This window comes from Schistocerca nitens, chromosome 10, assembly GCF_023898315.1.
Source record: "Schistocerca nitens isolate TAMUIC-IGC-003100 chromosome 10, iqSchNite1.1, whole genome shotgun sequence".
Classification (NCBI taxonomy): domain Eukaryota; kingdom Metazoa; phylum Arthropoda; class Insecta; order Orthoptera; family Acrididae; genus Schistocerca; species Schistocerca nitens.
The window spans coordinates 224,954,247-224,980,813 of NC_064623.1; the positions used below are offsets into that span (position 1 = coordinate 224,954,247).

General features: G+C 40.5%; 1 protein-coding gene and 1 pseudogene across 2 annotated transcripts in view; both read right to left on the reverse strand.

Moving 5' to 3' along the window:
* Positions 1 to 26,567, reverse strand: part of LOC126210493 (CWF19-like protein 2) — a 194,278-nt gene that overhangs the window by 58,762 nt on the left and 108,949 nt on the right. For both annotated transcript variants that reach the window (XM_049939726.1, XM_049939725.1), the window contains exons 7-8: positions 15,313 to 15,500; positions 8,893 to 9,001 (exon numbers count right to left, since the gene is read on the reverse strand). In XM_049939726.1, coding sequence (XP_049795683.1) covers positions 8,893 to 9,001; positions 15,313 to 15,500 — 297 coding nt within the window. The remainder of the gene's footprint in view (positions 1 to 8,892; positions 9,002 to 15,312; positions 15,501 to 26,567) is intronic.
* LOC126210951 (5S ribosomal RNA) lies at positions 23,333 to 23,450 on the reverse strand (annotated as a pseudogene).

The window sequence follows — 26,567 nt, forward strand, 5'->3', positions numbered from 1 at the left end:
ATGGACCATCTCAGAAGCAGCATCCGTTATTCCGTGTGACTTCACCACTCCAGTCGAGTGTACTCACCCGAGTGACAATAGTGTTCTAAGTGATGTGCCGTGTGACGCCCACACTCTGAGCGAGTGTTCCGACTCAGGTCATAGGGTCCCGTGTGACGTTTCTCTCCCTCAGTGCGACACAGCTACGCCCCTCTTTAGGTCGAGTGATTGTGTCTCACCGTTCGCCAGCTCCTCCATCGAGCATCTATGTCACGGTCGACGTCTCCATGTATACAGCCGACGATTTAGCAGTCCAGGTCCGTGAGGGTTCCCTTTTCATCCTCCACGCCCCTCCCTGCTCTCTCAACGATTCACATCCCTCTGTCACACTGCTCAGGCATCTCTCCCTTCCTCCTGAAGCTGATGTCGATAGCATTACATCGTTCATCGACACAGCTGGTACCCTCACTGTCACCATCCCCATGCGCCCCTCTTCCTCAACATCACTGTCTCCCTCTTCCCTCCCCATGTCCAGAGCAGGCCGTCAGCTTTGGCCTCCTCTTTGGCAAAGGGACTCTACCTTTTCCTTGCCTATCTGTCCATCCCCCCCCCCCCCCCCCGACTTCGTGGGTCTGGATACCTGACCAATTACGCCGTGCTCCACACTACTGGCGGGGGGCTCTGTGGCGGTTATCGACCGCAAGCAATCGACCGACTTATCTTTGAACTAACTTCCTTGAAAAATTGTTTAGTGGAGTGTTCGCCGTGTTGGCGAATCAAGCGACTGTGGATTTTCAATGTGTCTCTTCGTGTATCTATTTCTAGCAACAATAGAAGTATTCAATCGATTAAGTGGTATGTTTTGGTTCTACAGACCCCCATACGACCCAACTACCACAAATGTAACAACACTGTACAAAAAAGACGTGCTTTATAATAATACCAGTAAATTTTGTGGAATTATTAGTTTTGTGTAGCTTCAGTATTCACATAACTATTAGATGAAAATAATCTAACTAACAAGTTATTTCTATTTCTGACTGTGAAACAGCTGTGAACTAACCTAACCTCCATTTCTAGGACAGCAAAGTTGTGCATCTATTCTAAAATCATCACTAATTGAAGTGTAAGATAAAATAATTGCTCTTACAAATTGTGTGAATGTAATTTTTGTAAATAATTTTAATATTCTTTCATAAATAAAGCTACTTTTCTCACATAATTTTGATTTTCTGTTACAAACACATTTTATTGTGCAAAGTATATAAGACCAAAATCTACATTTAAATTATATAATGCAAATGACATTATGTAATTCTCATTTTTGAGCAAATTAATCAAAAACTCACATTTAGAAATTACTTTACCTCTGAATACAGCTTTTTAACAGAATACCATAACTGACGTAATGGACAATGGTGCAAATAACTGCAAAATCATCAATGTGAGGAATGTCAGTGCGATTTTTATTTGAGATGATGTAATATATTCTACACCTCGTCTAGTCGGCGGTGTGGGTCTCCCGCATCATCCCCTACGCTCTTTGGAAAATGGGACCTCATTATCATCATCATCATCAATATATTCTACATGATGAATGGTGTTGGTCACTTCTGGAGGTGCGGTTATTATGACTACTGCTGCACAATACCAGAAAAAGTGCAACTCATCGTGAAACTTTGAGCTAATTTGGCAGTGGTGGCATTTTTATGAGCTGCAGTCTGCTATAGTAATGTTATGGTTCGACCAGAAGAGTGGTTTACAATTGAGCCTTCCAAATCAGTGAAAAGATCCAAAAGATGCAGCAGATCTGGTTTCTTCAGTCTAGCTGTCTCCAATGGCTCCACTGCTTTGGAGACTCAGAACAAAAGCATACTGATATCCCTAAAAGTTCTGAAACACTCTGAAGTACAGAGTTTCAGTTAAAAACTAAGTGTAAGAAGAAAAGTTTTACGAAAAACAAGGAGGAATTGTTTCTGGGTAGTAGTTTCAGGATGAAAATGTCAGAACTGCTTCAGAATTCTTTGGGATTTGATTACAAGGTAACTATAATTTTTCACCCAAGTGCAGCTCTTACAGATGTCACCTGTGATTTACATGCTTTGGGGAAGGATGTTGGAAAAGGAGATCACGTAATAATATAGTGGGTGGATGTAACAGTTTGTATCATAAATTCAATCACACAATTGAGAATGACAACAGCCACACTACTAAGATGCTCCTCACAATAGTGTGAATACTGTGTCACTCTATGAGTGGTACAACAAGTTCTGGATGAAGTGTTCTGCCGGCCGTTGTGGCCGAGCAGTTCTAGGCGCTTCAGCCTGGAACCGCGAGACCCCTACGGTCGCAGGTTCGAATCCTGCCTCGGGCATGGATGTGTGTGATGTCCTTAGGTTAGTTAGGTTTAAGTAGTTCTAAGTTATAGGGGACTGATGACCTCAGATGTTAAGTCCCATAGTGCTCAGAGCCATTTGAACCATTTGATGAAGTGTTCTGTGGAATGTGTCAATGCATAGGTTGCAAAATCACTCAGGGGAGAGGGACGTTCACACACAAATGTGATTGACGCAGTGCCTCTCGCTCAGTTGCAACTGAATGCATTTTGTAACAGGCTATCTGCACAGCTAATGCCAAAAACATCCAGTATCCATCCTATTCCAGTGATTTCTAAAATGTTCTGTAGGTATTCTTTTTTTTTTTTTTAGGGTTAATGAATCCAAAAGCCAGAGCTGCAGAATAAATACAATTACAGTTGAAGCTACTAACAAAACAATATGTGGCAGCATGGACAAAGCCAGTGGTATTAAAGAATATGCTTTTAGTGTATTACATGAAACAGAAGCCTGAAAACCTCCTCGCAGATTAAAACTGTGTGCTGTAACCTGTGAGGATGGGTCGTGAGTTGTGACTAGATAGCAGTCGATAGAACAGTTGTCCATAATAGGCAAATGTCCCAGCTCTGAGTTCTGGATCAGCACCCAGATTCAATCTGCCAGAAGGCTTCAAAAACCAGCACGCACTCTGCTGCAGATTGAAAACTCATTCTGAAATCAAAAACTTCATTAGTAAAATATATGAAATCCTCGTGTGCAAAAAGAAAGAGGAAAGGATAGATGGACTGTCGACAGACTTCCTGTGCAGATTAGAACATCACAGAGAAATCACTTAATCTGAACAGACTCATTTAGGTTCGTGTAACCTGATACTGTACTACAACAGAACCAGTGCATATTGGATCATCAGAGGTAAATCTTTTAAATTGAACAGGCTCATCTTGGTTCGTGTAACCTAATATTGTACTACCACATAACCAGTAAGAAGAAAGCAGGAGTGGCTATACATGCAAAGAGTGGAGGAGAGTGTACTCTCCACCAGATAATACCACATACCTAACTTGATTGCCTGTCCCATTTCAGAGAAAGTGAGGAAAGACCATCCTCAGCAATAAGAATGTGTCCCAAAAGTAGCCTCCCTACTCTGATCAAAACTGCATACTATATGATAATCAATGGCACAATCATCTGCGTGGCCTAAATGGAAATGAAAGGTTGCTATTAACTGAGATAAGACTGTTGGACTTTGCCCCCTCCCAAGAAAGGGGCATCTCAAAATACAAGCAGAACCAACTAATACAGGAAAAAGCGTATAGGATTATGATATTTAAAAATCACTGAAAATGTACAACTATCTTTGTGATGTCTTCTATCCCTGCCACGATTCAAATTTCTAACATAAAATTGTATAGCTACAGTGTAGAATTGTTTCTTACAAGAACTTAGTTTACATTTTCTTCATTCTTATAGGATTAGAAGACCAGTTCCCCAGCATTGGTCCCCTAAAGCTGTATGATGTACTTCCCAGGGGGAAAAAAAACCACACACACACAAACTGACTGAAAATTTCTGAAAACTGGTAAATATAAAACAATTTTGAGCTTTCTGTTAGAGCTATTTGTAGCTGGATGCACAGAGTTCCAAGCTTGTAACAACAAGGTTTGATTCTTGTTTGAAACAACATTTTTTTAAATTTTATTTGAAGTCTCTATTTACTATCAAACAGAAATTTCAATTAACATATATTGTAACTACAATTTTTACTAAACATAATACATTTTTAATTTTTATTTACTAATTGCACAACAATGTTATTAGTAATAATGCTTTAAAATCTGGTACAAAAATGTGAAACATCAAAAAGGAAAGAAAATACTTTTCTATTTCCAGAAATTATGTTTAAATAGAAACATAGTGTTAAAGTGATTATTATTGATATAAAAGGTGTTTCAAAAATACTGTTACAAACTTGGTGACAGGTTCTTCACACCAATACAAGGATAAAATGTCTAATAAACATGGGCTTCACTCATACCTTTAAAAGCTATGAGCACTTGCTCACCTCTGCCACCATGAAACACCTCCCTCCTACTGCAGCCTGTTTGCTGTCCATATTTTGAGAGGAGATAGTGTGGACCAAAACAAGAAAAAAAATTCCGGTAAACATGAACTCTACAATGAATACCATAAGACCTATGAGCATTTGTTCATTTTCACTACTGGCAAACATATCTCTTGTACTGAACAAGAGCAAGGAAATGTTGTTTAGTTACCACAAGGACATTAACCAGCATGTTTGCTTTCTTGTATCTATGACATTTAGTAAGAAATGAACAGCAGCAGTCTGTTTTTGAACAGCATCCCACAATTTTTTTATTCAGTAGTCCATCTCTTCGCCTCAAGATCTATTCAGAATAGTATCACAGTGTACCAATCACTTAAATACAGCATTATTAAAAATGTGACACAAAACTAACTCTCCTGTACTAGCATACTGGCTGACGTAATTCATCCACTTTCTAGAGCAGCAGAAAACAAGTGGAAAAACAAGGAAATGCACACCCATCATTCAGTCATCATCTTCAGTTGAAGGCCAGTGTGAATACAGTGTACACCAGAGAAGGGAGGGTTCAAATACTTATCATCTATGGAGATTGTAAGTTAGCAAAACAGTAACTGTAATAATGTTTTCTTATTTACAATCCACGTACGATTTCAAACGATATGATAATAGACCCCCCCATGAACCATGGACCTTGCCGTTGGCGGGGAGGCTTGCGTGCCTCAGCGATACAGATGGCCGTACCGTAGGTGCAACCACAACGGAGGGGTATCTGTTGAGAGGCCAGACAAACATGTGGTTCCTGAAGAGGGGCAGCAGCCTTTTCAGTAGTTGCAGGGGCAACAGTCTGGATGATTGACTGATCTGGCCTTGTAACATTAACCAAAACGGCCTTGCTGTGCTGGTACTGCGAACGGCTGAAAGCAAGGGGAAACTACAGCCGTAATTTTTCCCGAGGACATGCAGCTCTACTGTATGATTAAATGATGATGGCGTCCTCTTGGGTAAAATATTCCGGAGGTAAAATAGTCCCCCATTCGGATCTCCGGGCGGGGACTACTCAAGAGGACGTCGTTATCAGGAGAAAGAAAACTGGCGTTCTACGGATCGGAGCGTGGAATGTCAGGTCCCTTAATCGGGCAGGTAGGTTAGAAAATTTGAAAAGGGAAATGGATAGGTTAAAGTTAGATATAGTGGGAATTAGTGAAGTTCGGTGGCAGGAGGAACAAGACTTTTGGTCAGGTGATTACAGGGTTATAAATACAAAATCAAATAGGGGTAATGCAGGAGTAGGTTTAATAATGAATAAAAAAAATAGGAGTGCGGGTTAGCTACTACAAACAGCATAGTGAACGCATTATTGTGGCCAAGATAGACACAAAGCCCATGCCTACTACAGTAGTACAAGTTTATATGCCAACTAGCTCTGCAGATGATGAAGAAATAGATGAAATGTATGACGAGATAAAAGAAATTATTCAGGTAGTGAAGGGAGACGAAAATTTAATAGTCATGGGTGACTGGAATTCATCAGTAGGAAAAGGGAGAGAAGGAAACATAGTAGGTGAATATGGATTGGGGGGAAGGAATGAAAGAGGAAGCCGCCTTGTAGAATTTTGCACAGAGAATAACTTAATCATAGCTAACACTTGGTTCAAGAATCATGAAAGGAGGCTGTAGACATGGAAGAAGCCTGGAGATACTGACAGGTTTCAGATAGATTATATAATGGTAAGACAGAGATTTAGGAACCAGGTTTTAAATTGTAAGACATTTCCAGGGGCAGATGTGGATTCTGACCACAATCTATTGGTTATGAACTGCGGATTGAAACTGAAGAAACTGCAAAAAGGTGGGAATTTAAGGAGATGGGACCTGGATAAACTGAAAGAACCAGAGGTTGTAGAGTGTTTCAGGGAGAGCATAAGGGAACAATTGACAGGAATGGGGGAAAGAAATACAGTAGAAGAAGAATGGGTAGCTCTGAGGGATGAAGTAGTGAAGGCAGCAGAGGATCAAGCAGGTAAAAAGACGAGGGCTAATAGAAATCCTTGGGTAACAGAAGAAATATTGAATTTAAGTGATGAAAGGAGAAAATATAAAAATGCAGTAAATGAAGCAGGCAAAAAGGAATACAAACGTCTCAAAAATGAAATCGACAGGAAGTGCAAAATGGCTAAGCAGGGATGGCTAGAGGACAAATGTAAGGATGTAGAGGCTTGTCTCACTAGGGGTAAGATAGATACTGCCTACAGGAAAATTAAAGAGACCTTTGGAGAGGAGAGAACCACTTGTATGAATATCAAGAGCTCAGATGGAAACCCAGTTCTAAGCAAAGAAGGGAAGGCAGAAAGGTGGAAGGAGTATATAGAGGGTTTATACAAGGGAGATGTACTTGAGGACAATATTATGGAAATGGAAGAGGATGTAGATGAAGACGAAATGGGAGATAAGATACTGCGTGAAGAGTTTGACAGAGCACTGAAAGACCTGAGTCGAAACAAGGCCCCGGGAGTAGACAACATTCCACTAGAACTACTGATGGCCTCGGGAGAGCCAGTCATGACAAAACTCTACCATCTGGTGAGCACGATGTACGAGACAGGCGAAATACCCTCAGACTTCAAGAAGAATATAATAATTCCAATCCCAAAGAAAGCAGGTGTTGACAGATGTGAAAATTACCGAACTATCAGTTTAATAAGTCACAGCTGCAAAATACTAACGCGAATTCTTTACAGACGAATGGAAAAACTGGTAGAAGCCGACCTCGGGGAAGATCAGTTTGGATTCCGTAGAAATGTTGGAACACGTGAGGCAATACTGACCTTACGACGTATCTTAGAAGAAAGATTAAGAAAAGGCAAACCTACGTTTCTAGCATTTGTAGACTTAGAGAAAGCTTTGGACAACGTTAACTGGAATACTCTCTTTCAAATTCTGAAGGTGGCAGGGGTAAAATACAGTGAGCGAAAGGCTATTTACAATTTGTACAGAAACCAGATGGCAGTTATAAGAGTCGAGGGGCATGAAAGGGAAGCAGTGGTTGGGAAAGGAGTGAGACAGGCTTGTAGCCTCTCCCCGATGTTATTCAATCTGTATATTGAGCAAGCAGTAAAGGAAACAAAAGAAAAATTCGGAGAAGGTATTAAAATTCATGGCGAAGAAGTAAAAACTTTGAGGTTCGCCGATGACATTGTAATTCTGTCAGAGACAGCAAAGGACTTGGAAGAGCAGTTGAACGGAATGGACAGTGTCTTGAAAGGAGGATATAAGATGAACATCAACAAAAGCAAAACGAGGATAATGGAACGTAGTCAAATTAAGTCGGGTGATGCTGAGGGAATTAGATTAGGAAATGAGACACTTAAAGTAGTAAAGGAGTTTTGCTATTTAGGGAGTAAAATAACCGATGATGGTCGAAGTAGAGAGGATATAAAATGTAGACTGGCAATGGCAAGGAAAGCGTTTCTCAAGAAGAGAAATTTGTTAACATTGAGTATAGATTTAGGTGTCAGGAAGTCGTTTCTGAAAGTATTTGTATGGAGTGTAGCCATGTATGGAAGTGAGACATGGACGATAACTAGTTTGGACAAGAAGAGAATAGAAGCTTTCGAAATGTGGTGCTACAGAAGAATGCTGAAGATAAGGTGGGTAGATCACGTAACTAATGAGGAGGTATTGAATAGGATTGGGGAGAAGAGAAGTTTGTGGCACAACTTGACTAGAAGAAGGGATCGGTTGGTAGGACATGTTTTGAGGCATCAAGGGATCACAAATTTAGCATTGGAGGGCAGCGTGGAGGGTAAAAATCGTAGAGGGAGACCAAGAGATCAATACACTAAGCAGATTCAGAAGGATGTAGGTTGCAGTAGGTACTGGGAGATGAAGAAGCTTGCACAGGATAGAGTAGCGTGGAGGGCTGCATCAAACCAGTCTCAGGACTGAAGACCACAACAACAACAACAACAACAACAACAACATGATAATAGAAATAGTCTTTGAGTAAAAACTGCATCACCATAATTTTTATTGAGTTGGAAGTAGGTGTAATGCTACTCAGGCAGAGAAACTCTACAGACAGCGTTATGCTGACAAGAACCCATCCATCCGACCTTTGTCCCATATGAGTGCTACAATGATTGCATTGGCTCAGGTTGGAACTTTCTATTGCTCGAAGTGTCACAACAAGATTAGAAAACATCCATAAGGAATTGTGCATTTCCATGTGATTAATAATGAAAAATGAAAGATGTTATTTTTATTACAAAATTATGATACAGTATTTGTTAATTACCACTAAACATTGATAATAAACACAGAACTAAAATAAAAGTAACAAAAAAGTTACATCTAATGGGAATCGAAGCAGCAACCTCATGATTACCTGACTGGCACAGTACGTACGTAGCTACAAAGGCTAGAGATGGCTCAAAATTGTTTTATACTTCACAGCACTTGGAAATTTCCAGTGTGGAATACAAAGAGAGCAAAGACAATTGTTTGCTGACTAACCAGGTCCTGCAGACTGAATTTCGAGTCGTCTGCAAAATACTGAACACGTTGTCCTTTGGAATCGTGTGTTTTCTTCCTGTTCGCTTTCCTGCCTCGACGACCTCCCCATCTGAAAAGTAAATTCACAATGCACACTTTCTTTTGACTGCCACTCATTTTATTTTATTTTTTAAAGAAAAAAGTAGTGCCTGATCATTCAGAACGATCCTTGCTAGAAGTACCAAAAAGTTTACAAAAATTCCTGCAACTGGATATTAATAGTCACTAGCAAATCCAGAAACAAAACATAATTTTTACTAGCTAAAGACATCAACACCTACTCGTGACACAGGCTATATGTAAGAGATCCACAATACAGTGTGCATACATACTGTATGTACACAGATAGATAAACTTCTGGTACCATAGATTCATAGTGAGGAGATCTTGAAAAATACAGAACACGTCATAAAAATAAAATACGCAACACAACCGGATATAATGTACTTGGTCAGATATAACATCTACTCACCAAGTGGCAACCGGAGAACACACATATAAAGGTATTTAAAATCTGCAAGCTTTTGGAACCAGTCGCTCCTTGTTCTGGCAGCAGGCTTTAAGGAAAAGGAGGAGAGGTGAAGGAAAAGGACTGGTGTGGTTTAGAAAATAGGGCGAGTTCGGAAAAGTCACACAGAACCCAGGGTCAGGGAAGACTTAGAGGGTGAGATGAGAAGAAAAGACTGTTTGTTGGGGACAACATTAAACCTCATCTGGTGTCCCATGCATCCTCCCACCACCACTACCTACTCCAGTCTGGTCATAAGCATCACATATCCCACCAGAGGCTACCAGTGAAACCAGTCATGTGATCTACGAGCTAAGCTGCTACCACCGTGCTGGGTTCTACGTGGGTGTGACATGTGACAAGCTGTCTGACCACACGAATGGCCGCCGACTATAGTTCAATTCTTTTATCTTGGCGGCTCGCGCGTGCCCGCCCAAACGCGGGAGATTGCTGTGTTGCCAGTTGCACACGACGCACGCGCCAATAGAAGCAGCGCCATAGTATAGCATAGTTCGCAAGCTTACGTTTAGGGGGGAGCGCTCAGTTCATGAAGTAAAGCCACCACGGCCGCATTAACCCTTTCGCTGCTACAAAGACGTTCTCCCTGCATTTTGTCACTGCACTGCTCGCCTGTGCAGACACATCGTGTTCCGACTGCTTTGACACTCTTATCATTCGATTCCACAAAAACTATTTGGCCCAAAAATTAGATTTTTACATGTCTTCTTGACTGATACCTTCCCCCCATAAATGACTTAATTTTGTTTCGATGTTCAACGCAGTTATTATGCAGCATTAAATATAGTAAACCATTGCACGAAATTTTGAAGAGTTTGCAGAGGTAAAAGTCCATAGAGTATACTTTCCGTATGGTCGATTTTAGTTGCCACAATGTTGAGAAGGAAATGTGGACAAGATACCTAAATTTTATATAAAATTACTACATGTAATGCTGCATAATAACTGCGTTGAACATCGAAACAAAATTAAGTCATTTATGGGGAGAAGGTATCAGTCAAGAAGACGTGTAAAAATCAAATTTTTGGGCCAAATAGTTTTTGTGAAATCGAATGATAAGTGTGTCAAAGCAGTGGGAACACCATGTGTCTGCACAGGCGAGCAGTGCAGTGATGACAAAATCGCGCACAGCGCGGAATGCGGGGAGCACGTGTCTGCAGCAGCGAAAGGGTTAATGAAGAGACAAAGCAGTAGAAATTTCAAAAACATTGCATTCAAATGAATATAATTCGTGAAGTAAGGCACTTCGATATTGTTTTTAAATAATGAAAATATTAAGCAGCGCACAAGGTTTGAACTCATAACATTTCGCATAGAAGCCGAACACCTTAACCGTCACGCTAACGCAGCTCGTCTGATTACAAAACGCCATGAGGACTGTAACACGTCATGCAAAATACTGACAAACACTGTTGGTATGACTATGAATTACTCACGCTTTGTCGAAGTACAATAGGAAATAAACAATTACCGCTGTTCTTTAATGCGAAAAAGCGGTTCGTGAGATTGATACAAACACCTTTCCTTGCTATCACCTGAATTAGGAGTCTTATTGCTTGTTTGGTTTAATTAATTAATAGAATATGAAGCAATTGGTATAAAGAATGCTTTTTCCAAACTTTCTATAAAAGAAAGTCTGCAATCAAGACATTGCTTTTGTTCTATTACTTTATTTATAACTGAACGTTTCTAAAATTGAAAACACTCGTCCATGCTATGCACTGCAGTCGAGATCTGGCAACGTCGTTCTCTGTTCATTGGCTGACTGTGTTTTGTGACGTCAGATGCGCAGAACGAACCTAAACTCGGCCGCCAACATAAATGACGTGCACTTTAACTGTGGTCGAGAAACAGTTGGATCGCCCAGTTGTTGCGCACGCTGCCCAACACGACATTCTTCATTTCAATGGCTGCTTCACAGCCTGTGCCATCCGGATCCTTCCTACCAGCAGCAGGTTTTCTGAGTTGCGCAGGTAGGAATTCTTGCTGCAATATATCCAATGTTCCCATAACCCTTGTGGCCTCAACCTTTGTTAGTCATTGTCCTTCACCCACCTATCCCCTCCCTGTTCTTACTCCAGCACTACAGTCTTACACTCCACAGTGAGCTCACAGCCTCGTTACTTCTCTTTTTCCTCCCCCCCTCTCACCCCGACTGTCCAGCTAACCTCCTAACTGCACCTAGCTGGCCTACCCTCACTCCATATCATGCCTGTATGCTCCCACAAGCAGGATTTTACTGTCCCCCACCCACATCCTGCTATCCCTCCCCCTCCCCACCCCGGCCACCTCCTTACCCCAAACACCCAGCCTGCTCCTCCCATTGTGCGCAGTTGCTCACAGTCTGCCCTCGGCAGCCGGAGACGGTGGTCGTGTATGTGTGAGTTGTGCTTGCGTGAACATGTGGGTGTATGTTGTGCAATTCAGAAGAAGGCCTTCTGGCTGAAAACTTACTTGTTGAGTAGTCTTTTTATTTTGCCTGTCTACGACTTAACACCTCCACTACATGGTGAGAAACAGTCTATCCTTTTCATAATATTGTCATTATTCCAGCCTGGATTTCCCATTGTCTGATATTTCGAAGTATGTTATATGTGACAGGATTAAATGGTGTTATTTCTATAAGTACATCTTTTTCTAAGAGGACTATTCATAAACTAACCACTGATTGGCTATTAAAAATAAACGAATGCTTGTAGCTTCATGACACTTGTATGGTTGGAAAAAGTTGTTTGAAGATCATTTTGAGTCAGTCAGCTGTCTGTTTCATTCGTCAGTGTGTAAGCAGCAAGCGACTGAAATATACAGCGTTATAGCATCTCCTGCCACCTGAGAGGCATGTTCTGTCATTCACGTCCTGCAAGCACGAGGAGTCAATGGCAGCGACATGTATCACTGACTGTGTCCAGTGCATGTGGATGGGGTTACGAGTGACAGTGTTGTCAGGGAGTGGTATGCAAAATTCTACACAGATGTGCAAGATGAAAGTGGTTGAGGATGGCATCCAGATGTGATTGATGATCTCAAGCAACACTTTGGCAAAAACTGTGGATGTGGGATGTCAATTCACAACTTCCAAACTGTCTGAAGACTTACCCCTCTACAATCGACTGGGGGAAAAAAATAGAGAGAAGAAGAAGAAGAAGAAGAAGAAGAAGAAGAAGAAGAAGAAGAAGTACGACATAAATTTTCAACAGCAGGGCCAAAAATACTTCTTTTGCTGTTTATTAATATATTAAATTTACCACACATTTCGTTAAAAATAAGGGTATATTCCAGTGAAAATCTGAATTTTCTTGAACATTTAAAACTTTTTTTTTGTTTGAAAGTTCACATTCTTACAAGTTATGAATTTAGAACAGTTACAAACACTATTACACAATATTCGAATTTTTGTGCATAGTATGATCTAATAAAAAATGGTTGTCACTCATTATGATATACAGTTTCATGATCTGTATTTTCTGCACAATCTTTGTAAGACATACAGAATGGGACAGACACAGCCACTTTACACAACATTTACAAATATACTTTGTTTCATTATCTTTGCATGTATAATAATGATCTTGTTTGCCTTCTGGAACAACTTTCTTCTCAATATTAATCCTATATATCCGTGCTGCCAACTAGTGAATGTTTCTTGGAAGATTCTTCTGGTTATCTCTCTGTGCCATGTGTGGTTTTATTACTTCCCAACCCAGTTGCCTGAGAAACAGTCTTCTTGAAACATTCAGTCCTGTGTTGACTTTCTACTACAAATGCATTTATCCAGCAATGTTCAAATTGGCATAAAACATACACAATGGCCAATGTCTTGTTTGCCTTACAACATTATGTTTTGAAGACATAACATCAACCATTTCCATTAAACTCTTATCTCTGGCTTCTTCAAATTACCTATTTCTTCATTAATTTTATTCTTTGCATGCATTGATGACAGCAAAATTACACATTTATTTTTCTTCAGCACACATGACACCAATGTAAAATTGTTGCTGAATACAAATAAGGATGAATTTATTTCTCTTTTCTTGTGACACAGGAATTTAAAAGGAATTTCTCTTTAACTTTTGTGCAATGTTCCAACAAGTGTAAGGTTCTAATCTGTGAAAAGTTTTCTGGCAAGAGTGTAGCTTGTGAATCAACTGTCAAGGATAATATCATGTCCACTTGGAAAAAAACCTGCTGTCCCACATATACTTCCAAATTCTGCGCACAGTATGTTGTAGCATCTGCTATGATAAATAATCTGATCCCATACTTTCCAGGTTTTGAGGGAATGTACTTTCTGAATGAATAATGTCTCCAAAACATTTCATCTTGTGTGAGGTATTCATTTGTTGTGTAATGCTTTGTGCAGTTTTTTGTTAATCCCTCCATAAAATTACATACAGTGGCCACCTTAACACTTTTTCTACGTTCTTCTCGTGTGAATATTAACTAATCTAACACATCTAAAAAGGTCACAGTAACAAACCTGGAGGGAAGATTTCTGTTTCTGTGCCACAAGTGTCACGAAATTCTTCCATATTCACTTTGCCTCTGTGAAGAGCAACAGAAATGTACAAAAGATGCAAAAATGCCTTGAACTCCTCTTTTTTTGAGTTTCTCTTACATCTGGGTCACTTTTAGAAAGAGATTTTACATAATCTATGTAAGTATTTGTGCTCTCTGTTATCAAATCGAGCAAATCATTGTCAATGTACAGTTTCCAGGCCTTGACAATGGTGTTAGCTTTTTTGGCTTCCCCACTGACACCAGGAAAATGTGTAATTATATTGCGAGTTCATCCGTCTCTTGACAAATAGCAAGGTGACTATTCACTGGAAGAGGGATGAGAGCCAGCCACACGGGATGACAGAGAATCTCAATTAGTGTTAGTGAGAGTACTCTCATTTCTGGCAGGAATAACAACCTTATTTGTTGTTCAGCTGTTCCGTCACTCATTTCATGTTCTGTCATGATCACTTTCAGGAACAAAAGTAAGATTTAGATCTGAATCGCCATTATTTTCTAATAACAGTTTCTCAATTTCTTCCTCACTTGGGGAACGCTTCCAAGCTGTTTGCAAGCAGTTTTGTTGCCCACAGTCACCATAACAAGAAAACTGCATAAGCAGAAAAAGCCAATGTAAATGGACGGCCTGGGTCTCACAGACCCAGAAGATGTTTGTTCCCACATCCGAAATCAAACTGCAAACAAATACAAATTATGAAACAAGTAGTGGCCTCTATGAAAGTTAACTGAAAGCTGCAATGAAAGGCTTAGTCAGCACTAGTGTACTCTTGCAGAAAAATCTGCCTGGGTCAGACAGGTCTAGTCTGTCGGTTCTAGTGTTAACACAATCACCGAGAGGTTACCATAAGTTTTGTACACAGTGGTTACCAAAAAGTCTAACCCGTGTTCACACAACAGAAAGAACAGGTTCCGTCTTGACATTCCTTCAGCACTACCTTGAAGAGGGGAAGGAATTTCTGAACAGATTTGTGACTGGGAATGAAGCATGTGTGAAGTATGTGAACCACGAACCTAAGAAACAGTCCAAAATGCGGCTGCATACTCATTCTTCCAATAAGACCAAAAATTTCAAGTAAAGGAATCTGGCAAAAGATTTGGTGAGAGTAACGTGTGACATAACTGGCTACTCAGCACTTCACGATCAATGATGAGTTGAAGAATGCTGCCAGCAACTGGCTGATGCACCAGGCAGCACCATTCTTTGACAAAGGGATAATGAAGCAAGTGTCATAGTATGACAAACATTTGAATTAATAGCCCTCGTAGTAGTCATCATTGTAAATGATTCTATAGCAACCTAATTAAACAAAAGAGGGGGAGGAAATGTGACTTACAGGTCAGCCTCCCTGTCCGGCGCGAAACTGGGGGCAGCTGCGGGCCGCACATTGCCCCTGGCATCTGTCCTGGTGAGCACCACAACCTCCTCCTCGTCCCGCGTTTCTCGGCCACGCTTGTCGTCGTCGCCAGCTTTGCGAGTGGCACGGGCTGCGTCCAGCTTTGCTCGCAGCTGAGATACGAGCTCCTGTGTAACAGAAGAACACAACGCGTGCACGTGTCCCACAAAATATTACAAAATTCTTACACACTGACCACTGGCAGCTGCAGAATATTTTCTGATGGGGCTACTTTTATATAGCTGATAAAGTTAGTATGAGAATGTATACTGCCCCAGTAATTAAATGTGACAACATACAGGGTGTCTCTCCTAAGAGTCATCAGGTGCACTTTCTGTGGTGTTTCGGCATATATTTACAATTTACTTTTTAAATGTGTAGCTGGAGTCAGCCCAAACAAATACTGCTCATCACGTTTCACGTACAACACCCAGTGAGGACACAAAGCTTTGGTTTGTTTCACATTACAAACAAAATGATTTTTAAAACAGAATTTTACATGCCCATTTGATAGAGTGGTCCCAAATTAATCTAGTGGGATATTCGTGTTACTGATATGTATTAACAGGGACAGTAAAACACAAAGAACAACCGGTGCTCTGGCAGTGCTCGAGCAGCGCCGTTGCGGGATGGCGGTAAGAGTCAGCACGGGCCAGGTCAGTGGTGTTGCTGACGTAGTACTGGTTATTCTTCCTGTTTTAATGTCCCAGTTAATACATATCGGTAAAACGAATAACGCACTGGGCTAATATCGGGCCGCTCTACTGAACGGTCGCTTGAAAGTCTACTTTAAAAATAATTTTGTTTGTAGCAGGAAATATGCCAATGCTTTCTGTACACACTGGACAAAGCAGGAAAGATGTGATGAGCAGTATTTATTTAAGCTGACTCCAGCTAGACAATAAAAAAACGAAATTGGAAATACAGAATGTTCCAGAAATGTTGTGACAAACTTTGGCATGTTGTGGAGGGTGTCTAGAGGAACACATTGAGAATAGGAATCTGTGTCCAGGAGCATCATCCGACGATGTTACAGAGCATCGAAGTTACAGTTTCCAGTGCCTGCCACTAGGACACCCCCTTCAGCAGCAAACGTGGCTTTGTATGTTGACGGATTGTACACGGAACATCTCGCAATTTCATTTGTTATTCAGTGACCGTGACCGATTGCCGAGATCGCCAGTGCTGAAGACGACGGACCTAACTGCTCCGCAGAAACGCTTCATCTCCTATGAATGCATCATTATGTTGCCTCAGTTTTGGACACAGGTTTCCATCTGCAGTTTATTTTTCTCCTGTACATCCAAAAACATTGGAGATTTTAAGAGGGCTCCAGGAGAAAAATAAACTGCAGATGGAAACTTGTGTCCGAAACAGTCATCCACCGAGGCAACAGAGTGTGGCAATCGTGGGAGACAGGGTCTTCCCGCGCAGCAGCCAGTTTTGTATTCTACAATGGCAGTCGATGTAATCATTCTCGATCAGTGAATAACAGCATTTAAAATACAAAAAAATCAAAATTAAGAAGAAAGTCCTATTGGAATGCAACAAAAATAATTAGGAAAAATGCCAAATAAATCCCTTTAAAAGTGGAGAAACAGAAATAAACTTTAAAAAAAACACATTATTTTCTATTGCAGCAACAATAAATCTGCTATTTATTAAGACTGCCCAATGACTGCTAAAATTGTGTGAGAATATTGTAATAAATATAAAGTCTATAGCTCCAGGGTTCTTCTTACCTCCTGTTGCGGAGGCCTATGATAGTGACAATATGTTATAGAGCACATGACAGCAATATTATTACACTTGCTTTCGATACTAAATGGCAATGAATGGTAAAACACTACCAACTGAATCTAAGTAACTGACATGAAAATACAATGGAACTTCGATTTTACACTCTCCAATTTTACGTTTTCTGAAATTCTATGCCAGAAATTCGTATCCCTTGTGAAAAACTCATAAGACCAATGCTAAAAATTCCACGATTTTATATTTATTTCTACCGAGGTTTACGTAAATTCTACAGTCTTACTCAATGTCTTGCTCGACTTTGTCCCATTTTCTTCCTATTGACATAAGATGTGACTGAATGAGTTATAATCAGCACAAAAGACACATGCTTTGCACCACAGGTGGTGGCAGAGTAAAGGGAATATTTCAGGCTGCTGAAGAAAGGGGATATGTGAGAGGAAATACTGACGTAACCATTATCGGCACTGCCAACGCATCTTGCAACGTTTAGCTTCACTGCACAGTTACGATGCAACTACTGCTAGGCTGCAGCAGCAATATAAAAACAGGACAGTCGACGTGAAGTGTTCCGAACTGAGCCAATACGTGACACGAAGGGGGCCAGCCGCCACCTTTTCTTGTGCCACTCATAACTCAGTATCGTCTTCTTGCATCTATTTCCGATGTACCGGATTCAACAACAATAACAGTCATCAGTCTTTTAAATTCAAACACTGAGGCTGGAAAAACGTACTCGGTCAGAACCAAGAAAATGTAGGCCATTTCTAGCCAATGAGCTCTTATTAGCTGGTGACTTGTTATGTCACCCAACAGACAGCACAGCCACCACACCACACTATAAGCCAGTTTTATACTAGCAACTTACTGGCAAAAACTGACTACTCAAAAATCATGCGCCTTTCGTGCCCGCATGTAAATCAGCAACCGACCACAAAGCGAATGTGTGTAAGATGTGAAAGCTGAATGTTGTGCTGAGTGTAGAGTTCTAAATTTTGTTAGTATATTTTAATTTTTCCATAAAAACAGGTAGTCCCTCATAACCCAAGCTTCACCATTCAAATGCCAAATCGCAAAGCAGACAACTCGAGGAACACCGCCAATTTTGGTGCTGACGTGTAAACGAAAATGGTCAATCAAAATAGACAGCGCTCAGTATGGGAATAAAATGCCAGGGGCACTGCAGTAGATCCACTAGTCTCGAGTAGTCAACTGAGACAGGAAAATTGGTCATGCAAAAGGGGTTTAAATCAGCAACCAACAATCACACGAGTGTGTTTATGATGTCAATGACCTATAGACTGTGCCGAGTGTGGAGTTCCAAATTACCGAGTATGCAGATTGCTGTGCATGCACAGAAAAAAGGGACTATGGTGGCATCTGCTACCACTGGAAGTTACAACCTATTCTGTTCGAATTCACTCCTATTGTAGTAATGGATTTTGCAATTTTGTGTCTTCTTAATTTTTATTTTGTTGTTTGCTTCGTTTTTGTGGCTTACTGAAAAGTTACACGAGGTCCTGGTATTTTTTTCTTATTGATGTTCTCCTACAAGAAACGCAAAATATTTGAAAGCAGAACGTATTAACATTTTACACAGAAAGAACCTACACTGTGTATAAATAAGAATGTGAATAGACAAACACATTTTAATGAAAATTATTTCAGCAGTGAAAAACTCAGAACTACTGGATGAGAAAAATAATTTTCATTGTTATTTGGCACACAGAAAAAAAAGATATAAGGGATAAAGATAAAAGGCACTATTTACTGTGTTCTACATACTGCCTGATGTGTTTGCAAACATATATTTCCTCAATCAAATAAATTTATGTGATCTGAAATGTTCGGATGACACTTTTCGTATTTTTTCAGTTCTCTGGTGCGTGAACAATTTATCACACGATCATTGACAAGAACTTCCACTATGATTTCTGCTTTGGTCATTAATAAACTCTACTGTCACTGCTTTTCCCTACATTTTGTTACTACGTTTCGATTTTTCCATAGAAAGGATGGTCCTTGCCGTGTAAACAAATATGACCACTCAAAACAGATGAGATGCAGTACAGAAATAAAACGCCAGGGACACTGCAGTAGACACACTTGTCTTGAGTAGTCAGTTGAGACAAGAAAGTTAATCGTATAAACAGAGCTTTCCAACACGTGCAAAATGAGCTTGCCTGCTGGATACACTAGAGGTCACTGCACTCGCATCACCAGAGTACGCTGCACTGCCATTGCGCACACAACGAAAACACACACTACCAAATGATTAATTACATCACCTTTCACCATACTTCACAGTTTCTGGTTTAATTCACCACATTCATAATTTTTTTTCTTTTTTCCGGGTGAGCACCTCTCAAAAATGCATGTTTTGCAATATAATTTGTGGTTGTAGCATGTGGGAAAATAACTCCATTACCTTGTGCCCAGACACCAATTTCAATTCTTGGGCGAGTTTTTACTTGCTGTTACACATCTGTGATTTTTTTTTTTTTTATGAGCTGTTGAAATTCATTACCACAAATTATTGTATAAATACTGTACTGTACATTTAATTTATTTTGCTTATACAGATTTTATACAATGTGTTGGAGAGGATTACGATCTTTAATCATATACGCCAATTACATGTCTTTGGTCATATTTTGGAGATTTTAATGTTTTCCTCAATTCCGCATTTTCCTCAATTTTGCATTTTTTTAAGTCTGGACTGCAAGAAAATGTAAAATAGAGGTAGGTTTCACTGTAATTAGAATCTAATGTTGTCTGGGGTCTCAGTCAGTTCAGCACTGAGTTTCCTGACCCAGAGTATAGGTCTGTTCATTAATCCCAATGCCACAACATTGGTCAGTTCAGATTGTGACTTTTCGTGGTGTGCTGTACTAATTTCTTCATTTATATTTTCTGGAGATAAGATATTACACATTTAACAAATGTGTAGTTCTACAGTATCTCAGTCAACTTTTTTATATTTCATTCAAATGTAAAAAAAGTAAGTTAAATCATTTTGCAACTTTGAAACATTTCAATAGTTATATGAAAGGTACATTATATACAGTATGTGATCAAACGTATCCGGACAACCCCAAAAACATACATTTTTCATATTAGGTGCATTGTGCTGCCACCTACTGCCAGGTACTCCATATCAGCAACCTCGGTAGTCATTAGACATCTTAGACATTGTGAGAGAGCAGAATGGGGCGCTCTGCAGAACTCACGAACTTCGAACGTGGTCAGGTGATTGGGTGTCACTTGTGTCACACATCTGTATGCGAGATTTCCACACTCCCAAACATTCCTAGGTCCACTGTTTTCGATGTGACAGTGAAGTGGAAACGTGAAGGGACACGTACAGCACAAAAGCGTAAAGGCCGACCTGGTCTGTTGACTGACAGAGACCAATTGAAGAGGGTCGTAATAGGCAGACATCTATCCAGACCATCACACAGCAATTCCAAACTGCATCAGGATCCACTGCAAGTACTATGACAGTTAAGGGGGGAGGAGAGAAAATTTGGATTTCATGGTCAAGCAGCTGCTCATAAGCCACACATTATGCCAGTCAATGCCAAACAATGCCTCGATTGATTACTGTGTTATAATGCCTGAGTTTAGCTTTTACTGTTATTGTCTCTGTCTCATACAGAATGTGCATTCTGTGAAAAGTTGTGGGTGTCTTCTCTTTCCTGCTGGCATCGGCTTCTGTTTTGCTAGTTTTCATCTGTACTATTTCATTAAGGTATCTGAAACTGTCCACTTATTCTATTTTATTGTAGTCTGTTGTTAGGTGACGTGATACTGTTCAGATGTCAGTTATGCACTTTGTTTTCTCAAAACAAATTTGGAGCTGATCTTTTTCGGCTCATTCCTTCAGCAAGTTCATCTGCCCCACAACTGTCTCTGTGTTCCTCAAGAGAACTCCCAGGTCAATGGTTAATACAAGGCAGTTTACTCTCAACAATGTTAGATTTGTTCACATTTAATCTGGACTTTTTCATACACGGATACAGTAAAAGCCAGGAAGCAGGTTGGGAAGCGAGGGACAGTTTGGTGGGACTACATAATTGCCTGAGCAGATGCAACATTCAGCAACAGCTGTTTTATCACCAGCCAGATGGGAGAGCAAAACTTATGTCCCTATATTGCACAACACAACATTGTTTGTTTTGCAAGAAGGAAGGAGTCTAACCTTTTGAGATACTGATTAGTCTCCGAGGGCTGCACTGTCAGAGTTGCTTCAGAAGGGAAAAAGTTTGGACAGTTATTGTACAGTCGCTGGAATTTTGAGGAATACTGGACCATGCCCATGTTGTACTAGTTGAGTAAAAATACCTCATACAGTCAGCATATCAAGAATCTACAGGAACCAGCATTTTGCTCATTACCAAGTCAAGAGCTGGGGCTTACTGCTCTTTAGGAACAAGTTGTACATATTCATTAAATCCATCCTCTAACATTAGATCTGGGTAGAATGCACACTTACCAGGGCCACATAAGGAAGATGTTCCTTGGAGTTCTTTAGGTTTTCTGAGATGCTCTATCACTGTCTCTGCCTTCCACACATTCAACTTGTGAATTTTTTTGAGTGTTTTCCTCTCATCATAATTTGCTGTTGGGTTATCCACTCTCATATTATGCAATTCTTTTTTTAATGGAAAAACAGATTAAATTATTTATGGAAACACCATCTGCTCCTTAACAGAATTGGCAAAACCCAAAGTACAGATAGTTTCATTACAGAATGATATGCTGGAATTGCCCACACATACCACTACAAATAAACTGCTCAGTTAAAACTTGGAATATACAAATGGTAATGAAAGCTCTGCTAGACAGCAAATAATAATAGTAGGGGAGTCAAGTCATCAACAGGCACTGTGTAGTCAACTGGCACAATACAGTTGTACGGGTGTGTGTGTACTGGCTCTAGCTCGAAAAAAGATTCGTTCAAAAGCAATCAAAGTTTCCAGTCTTATGTGCATGTCAACAAACTGATGCTTCTGCTATTCACTGAATCATTCCCTTTACTCCAAAATTATTTACATTGATATACAAGTATTTAAGAAAGCATTGGGTTTTAATGTGCTTTTACTACCTCCACAATTAGTGTCAATGTGAAAGACGGTTAAGCACACTCAACATTTAATGGATGAGGAGAAAAAAATTTCACTTCTAAGAAGTCCAGTCATCTTTCAAGAAGTGGCACGGGAAAGAGACACTATAGCATACTGTCTGCGTTTACCGTGACAGGTTTCTCTCTCAGCTACCAGAGAAAAATGCATGACAAAAAAAAATCACAAAATTTGAAAGGTACACTTTTCTATTAGTGTGTGCAAATGTTGTCCCTGATCAAGTATCATTAACGACTACATGGTTGTTGTTCAGGCCTCATGCAGATTACTCTCTATAATCAATATCTTGTCGGAGATTAGCTTAAATGCTTACACTCTTCTCATAGGCCCATGTGGATACAGCAAGGTATCGACAAGGTGGACCTGCATCTCCTAAACGAGGCACAGGTTAGAGCTCTTTTTGACATCTGTCAGCATTCTTTCAACTGATACGAGGAAGCAGGAGTGGCATTCTTACAACAAACTGCAGCCCGTAGCAAGTTGTGGGTTCATCATCAGAATCATAGAGCGATATGGTGACAACAGTGTGGAGGAAAAACTGAGAGGGGGCTGTGGTCAGACACTGGAACTGACCTGTCAGGTCTACAGTTGTAGCAACTATCTTTTACAATTACAAAGGTGTGTTGCTTGTCAGTTTTCTTTACTACTGAAACAATTAACCCTTTCACTGATATGGACATGTATACATGCCCTGCTGTGCCATTCCCAAGATACTGTGGACAAGTATATGCAAGTTGCTTGGGTCTTCTTACACTGCTATTGACATCTGCTTGTGTCCTAAGCTGCCAATCTGTCTCTGCTGCTGACGAGTTACTGCCATAGCTCGGTGAACAGAAAACTAAACTAAACTAAACTCCTCCCGAACAGGCCATTAAGGCCCAACGGCACCGACCAGTCGCCATGTCATCCTCAGCCCATAGGCATCACTGGATGCGGATATGGAGGGGCATGTGGTCAGCACACCGCTCTCCTGGCCTTATGTCAGTTTCCAAAACCGAAGCCACTACTTCCCAATCAAGTAGCTCCTCAGTTTGCCTCACAAGGGCTGAGTGCAGCCCACTTGCCAACAGCACTTGGCAGACCGGATGGTCACCCATCGAAGTGCTGGCCCAGCCCGACAGCGCTTAACTTTGGTGATCTCACGGGAACCTGTGTTACCACTGCGGCTAGGCCGTTGGCGGTGAACAGAAAAGTTCTGATTATTTATCACACAACATATATGCCCCTTTGCATTGCATCATTTGCAAAAACCCTCGTTCGGATATCTTGAACCAATCATGGAGTATGACAATTGTTATGACCACATAATTCCCGATTCACAGGGATGAAAATGGACACATCACATATGACCATCCACTGGATATAAAAGCAATAATTTGACAATATAATGAGATATTATACAGCTCCCAATTTTAAATAAAACTTCAATATCTTATTTACACTTCATACACTGCTATGTATGAGCTGAAATCAACCACATGCAAAGGAAATGCAATGTGTTTTACCCCTGCAAACTATTTAAAAAAGCGCACAATGCTTAACTAAATTTGATGCAGCAGAGTAACTATAATGAATAGTGAAAAGAAATTCAGTCCTTTACTGAGCAAAGATATCAGACTGTAAGATTGCAAAAATCAAATTTTTTGAGCAAATAGTTTTCTTAAAATTGGATGATAAGTATTTCACAGCGGCTGGAAAACTGTTTCTCAGTACAGATATCATCATTGGCGAGCAGTAAAGCCACAAAAAATCATGTTCAGGACTGAATGCAGAGAGCACATTTGTAGCAGCAAAAGGGTTAAAGCTTCAAACTGCTGTGATATGTCCAATGGCACTGCCTACCACACACGTAACACTGGCGATTTGACCATAACAGTCCATTTCTGCAGGGGAGCCTCAGGTTGTGATGAACACACTGTACCACCCTCTGCACTGCTGACTGACCGCCCTATGACATCTATACCTTAATATCACTGAAGGTTACTTTGGGTGTGCAAAACTTCAGCCTTAAGGAAAGGAGTTTAACATGCCAAAGCTGTCATCAGAGATGGAGCACAAGCTTGAATTATGAAAAGCTGGGGAAGAAAATTGATTGTGAGTTTTTCAAAGGAACCATCCTGGCATTTGCCTGGAGTGATTCAGGAACATCACGTAAAACCTAAATCTAGATGGCTGAGCAGTGCAAACACGAGGGGTTCACCAAGCACTTCTCTCTTTTTTCTGTGAAGAGGTTGAAAGACTATCCTTCCTGCAATGATTATACATTTATGTTGAAGGAAATTAGGTACAAAAGGTCGTACTACTTTTGTACGAGGGAAGATCAAAAAGTAACACACAATAATTTTTTCCTCCTCTTGTACTGCAGCTGGAATGTTGCAATTTCACAGCAATATAGAGTGAAGCTTGCACTATTAGGGTATTTTGTTTTCATGTGCAGCCCTAGTAAGAGAAGCCTGAACTACAAAACAAAATTGGAATGCATGTTACTGTCATCAACTTGTGAAGAGCAGTGAAATGCAGTTCAATATTTGTGGGCCTGCAGAATGTCAGAGCCACTGAGGCAGCAATTTTGAACGAGCAGCAAGGGCGAACCTTATCACAGCAATTCAACATTTCCTGCAGTGCAGTGTAAAATACTGTTCACGGCACATTGGAATTTCATAACATTACTGCTCTCTGGATGCCTAAGAACCTGACAGAAGGGACAACGAATTATGACAAGCTGGGATCACGTAATGCATTACACCACAAAGGGCATCATCTTCTGTACAGAATCATCAGTAGTGATGAGTTGTGGGCATACCAGTACATATCTGAAAGCAAACAGGCCTCTATGGAGAGGATACATGCTGGTTCTCCAGTACAAAAAAAATTCAAAGTGACTCAGTCTGCTAGGAAACTACTTGTGACAAGTGTTCTGCTGGACTTCTTCTGGTGGACTTTGCTGAGCATCAGACTACTGTGAATTCTGCAGCCTACATTAAAACTTTGGTTAAGTTGTGTCATGCCCTTCATGACGTACGCCACAACATTATTGCTGATGGTGTCAGACTCGTTCATAACAATGCTCTCTCCCATGTTGGTGCTTCTGTTCTTCAGAAAATTGCCAAATTTAGATGGGACGTACTCCACTATCCACCATAGAGTCTGGAACTTGCATCTTTGGACTTTCATCTGTTTAGTCCCAAGAAGAAACTCTTGGCTGGCAAATGCTTTGCGACAGGTGCAGAAGTGAAACCAGCAGTACACAGATGCCAGAATGAGATTTTCACTCTGCAGCGGAGTGTGGGCTGATATAAACTTCCTGGAAGATTAAAACTGTGTGCCAGACTGAGACTCGAACTCGGGACCTTTGCCTTTCACGGGCAAGTGCTCTACCACCAACTGAGCTACCCGAGCACAACTCACGACCCATCCTCACAGCTTCAATTCTGCAAGTACCTCATCTCCTACCTTCCAAACTCCACAGAAGCTCTTCTGCGAAAGTTTGGAAGGTAGGAGATGAGGCACTGGCAGAATTGAAGCTGTGAGGACGGGTCGTGAGTTGTGCTCGGGTAGCTCAGTTGGTAGAGCATTTGCCCACAAAAGGCAAAGGTCCCGAGCTCGAGTCTCGGTCCGGCACACAGTTTTAATCTGTCTGGAAGTTTCAGTACAAAAATGGTTACACTTCAACAAAACGGACTTCTACAAACAGAGCATACTGAAACTGGTACTAGGAGAGGAGAACTGTGTTGAGAACATTGGTGACTATGCAGAAAAGTAGGTAAAAGATGTACGTTCATTTGCAACTTTTTGTTTTTGTTTTGTTACCTATTAAACTTTTTGGTAACAGAATTACCTTACACAAGACTGGTGTGATACTGCTCTTCACACTAACGAATCCTGTGCTAAGCTCTTGTATTGATAAATACAACCCCAGGGGAGTTCCTAATTGATGAATGATACAAAGAAAGTAATGTACATGAAAGCAACAGGACAAAATAATATTTTTAATAAAAATATTCATATTTTTATTCAGATACTACGTGCTTCTTGTACTTTATCATGCATATGGAGGGCCATATTGAGGGATAACACATATCGTCAGCATTTGATAGCAGTCATGGTGACATATGGAGAGGAAACATCTGCTCACACACAGCGATTAGTATTCTACAGATTAATAATAAATGAAAAGCACCAGTTTGCCTTTGTTCTACAATATTACTTTTATTGTTAACCAGTTTTCGGCTTACAAGGCCATCTTCAGACATTTACTGAACAAAAGCAAACTGGTGCTTTTCATTTATTATAACT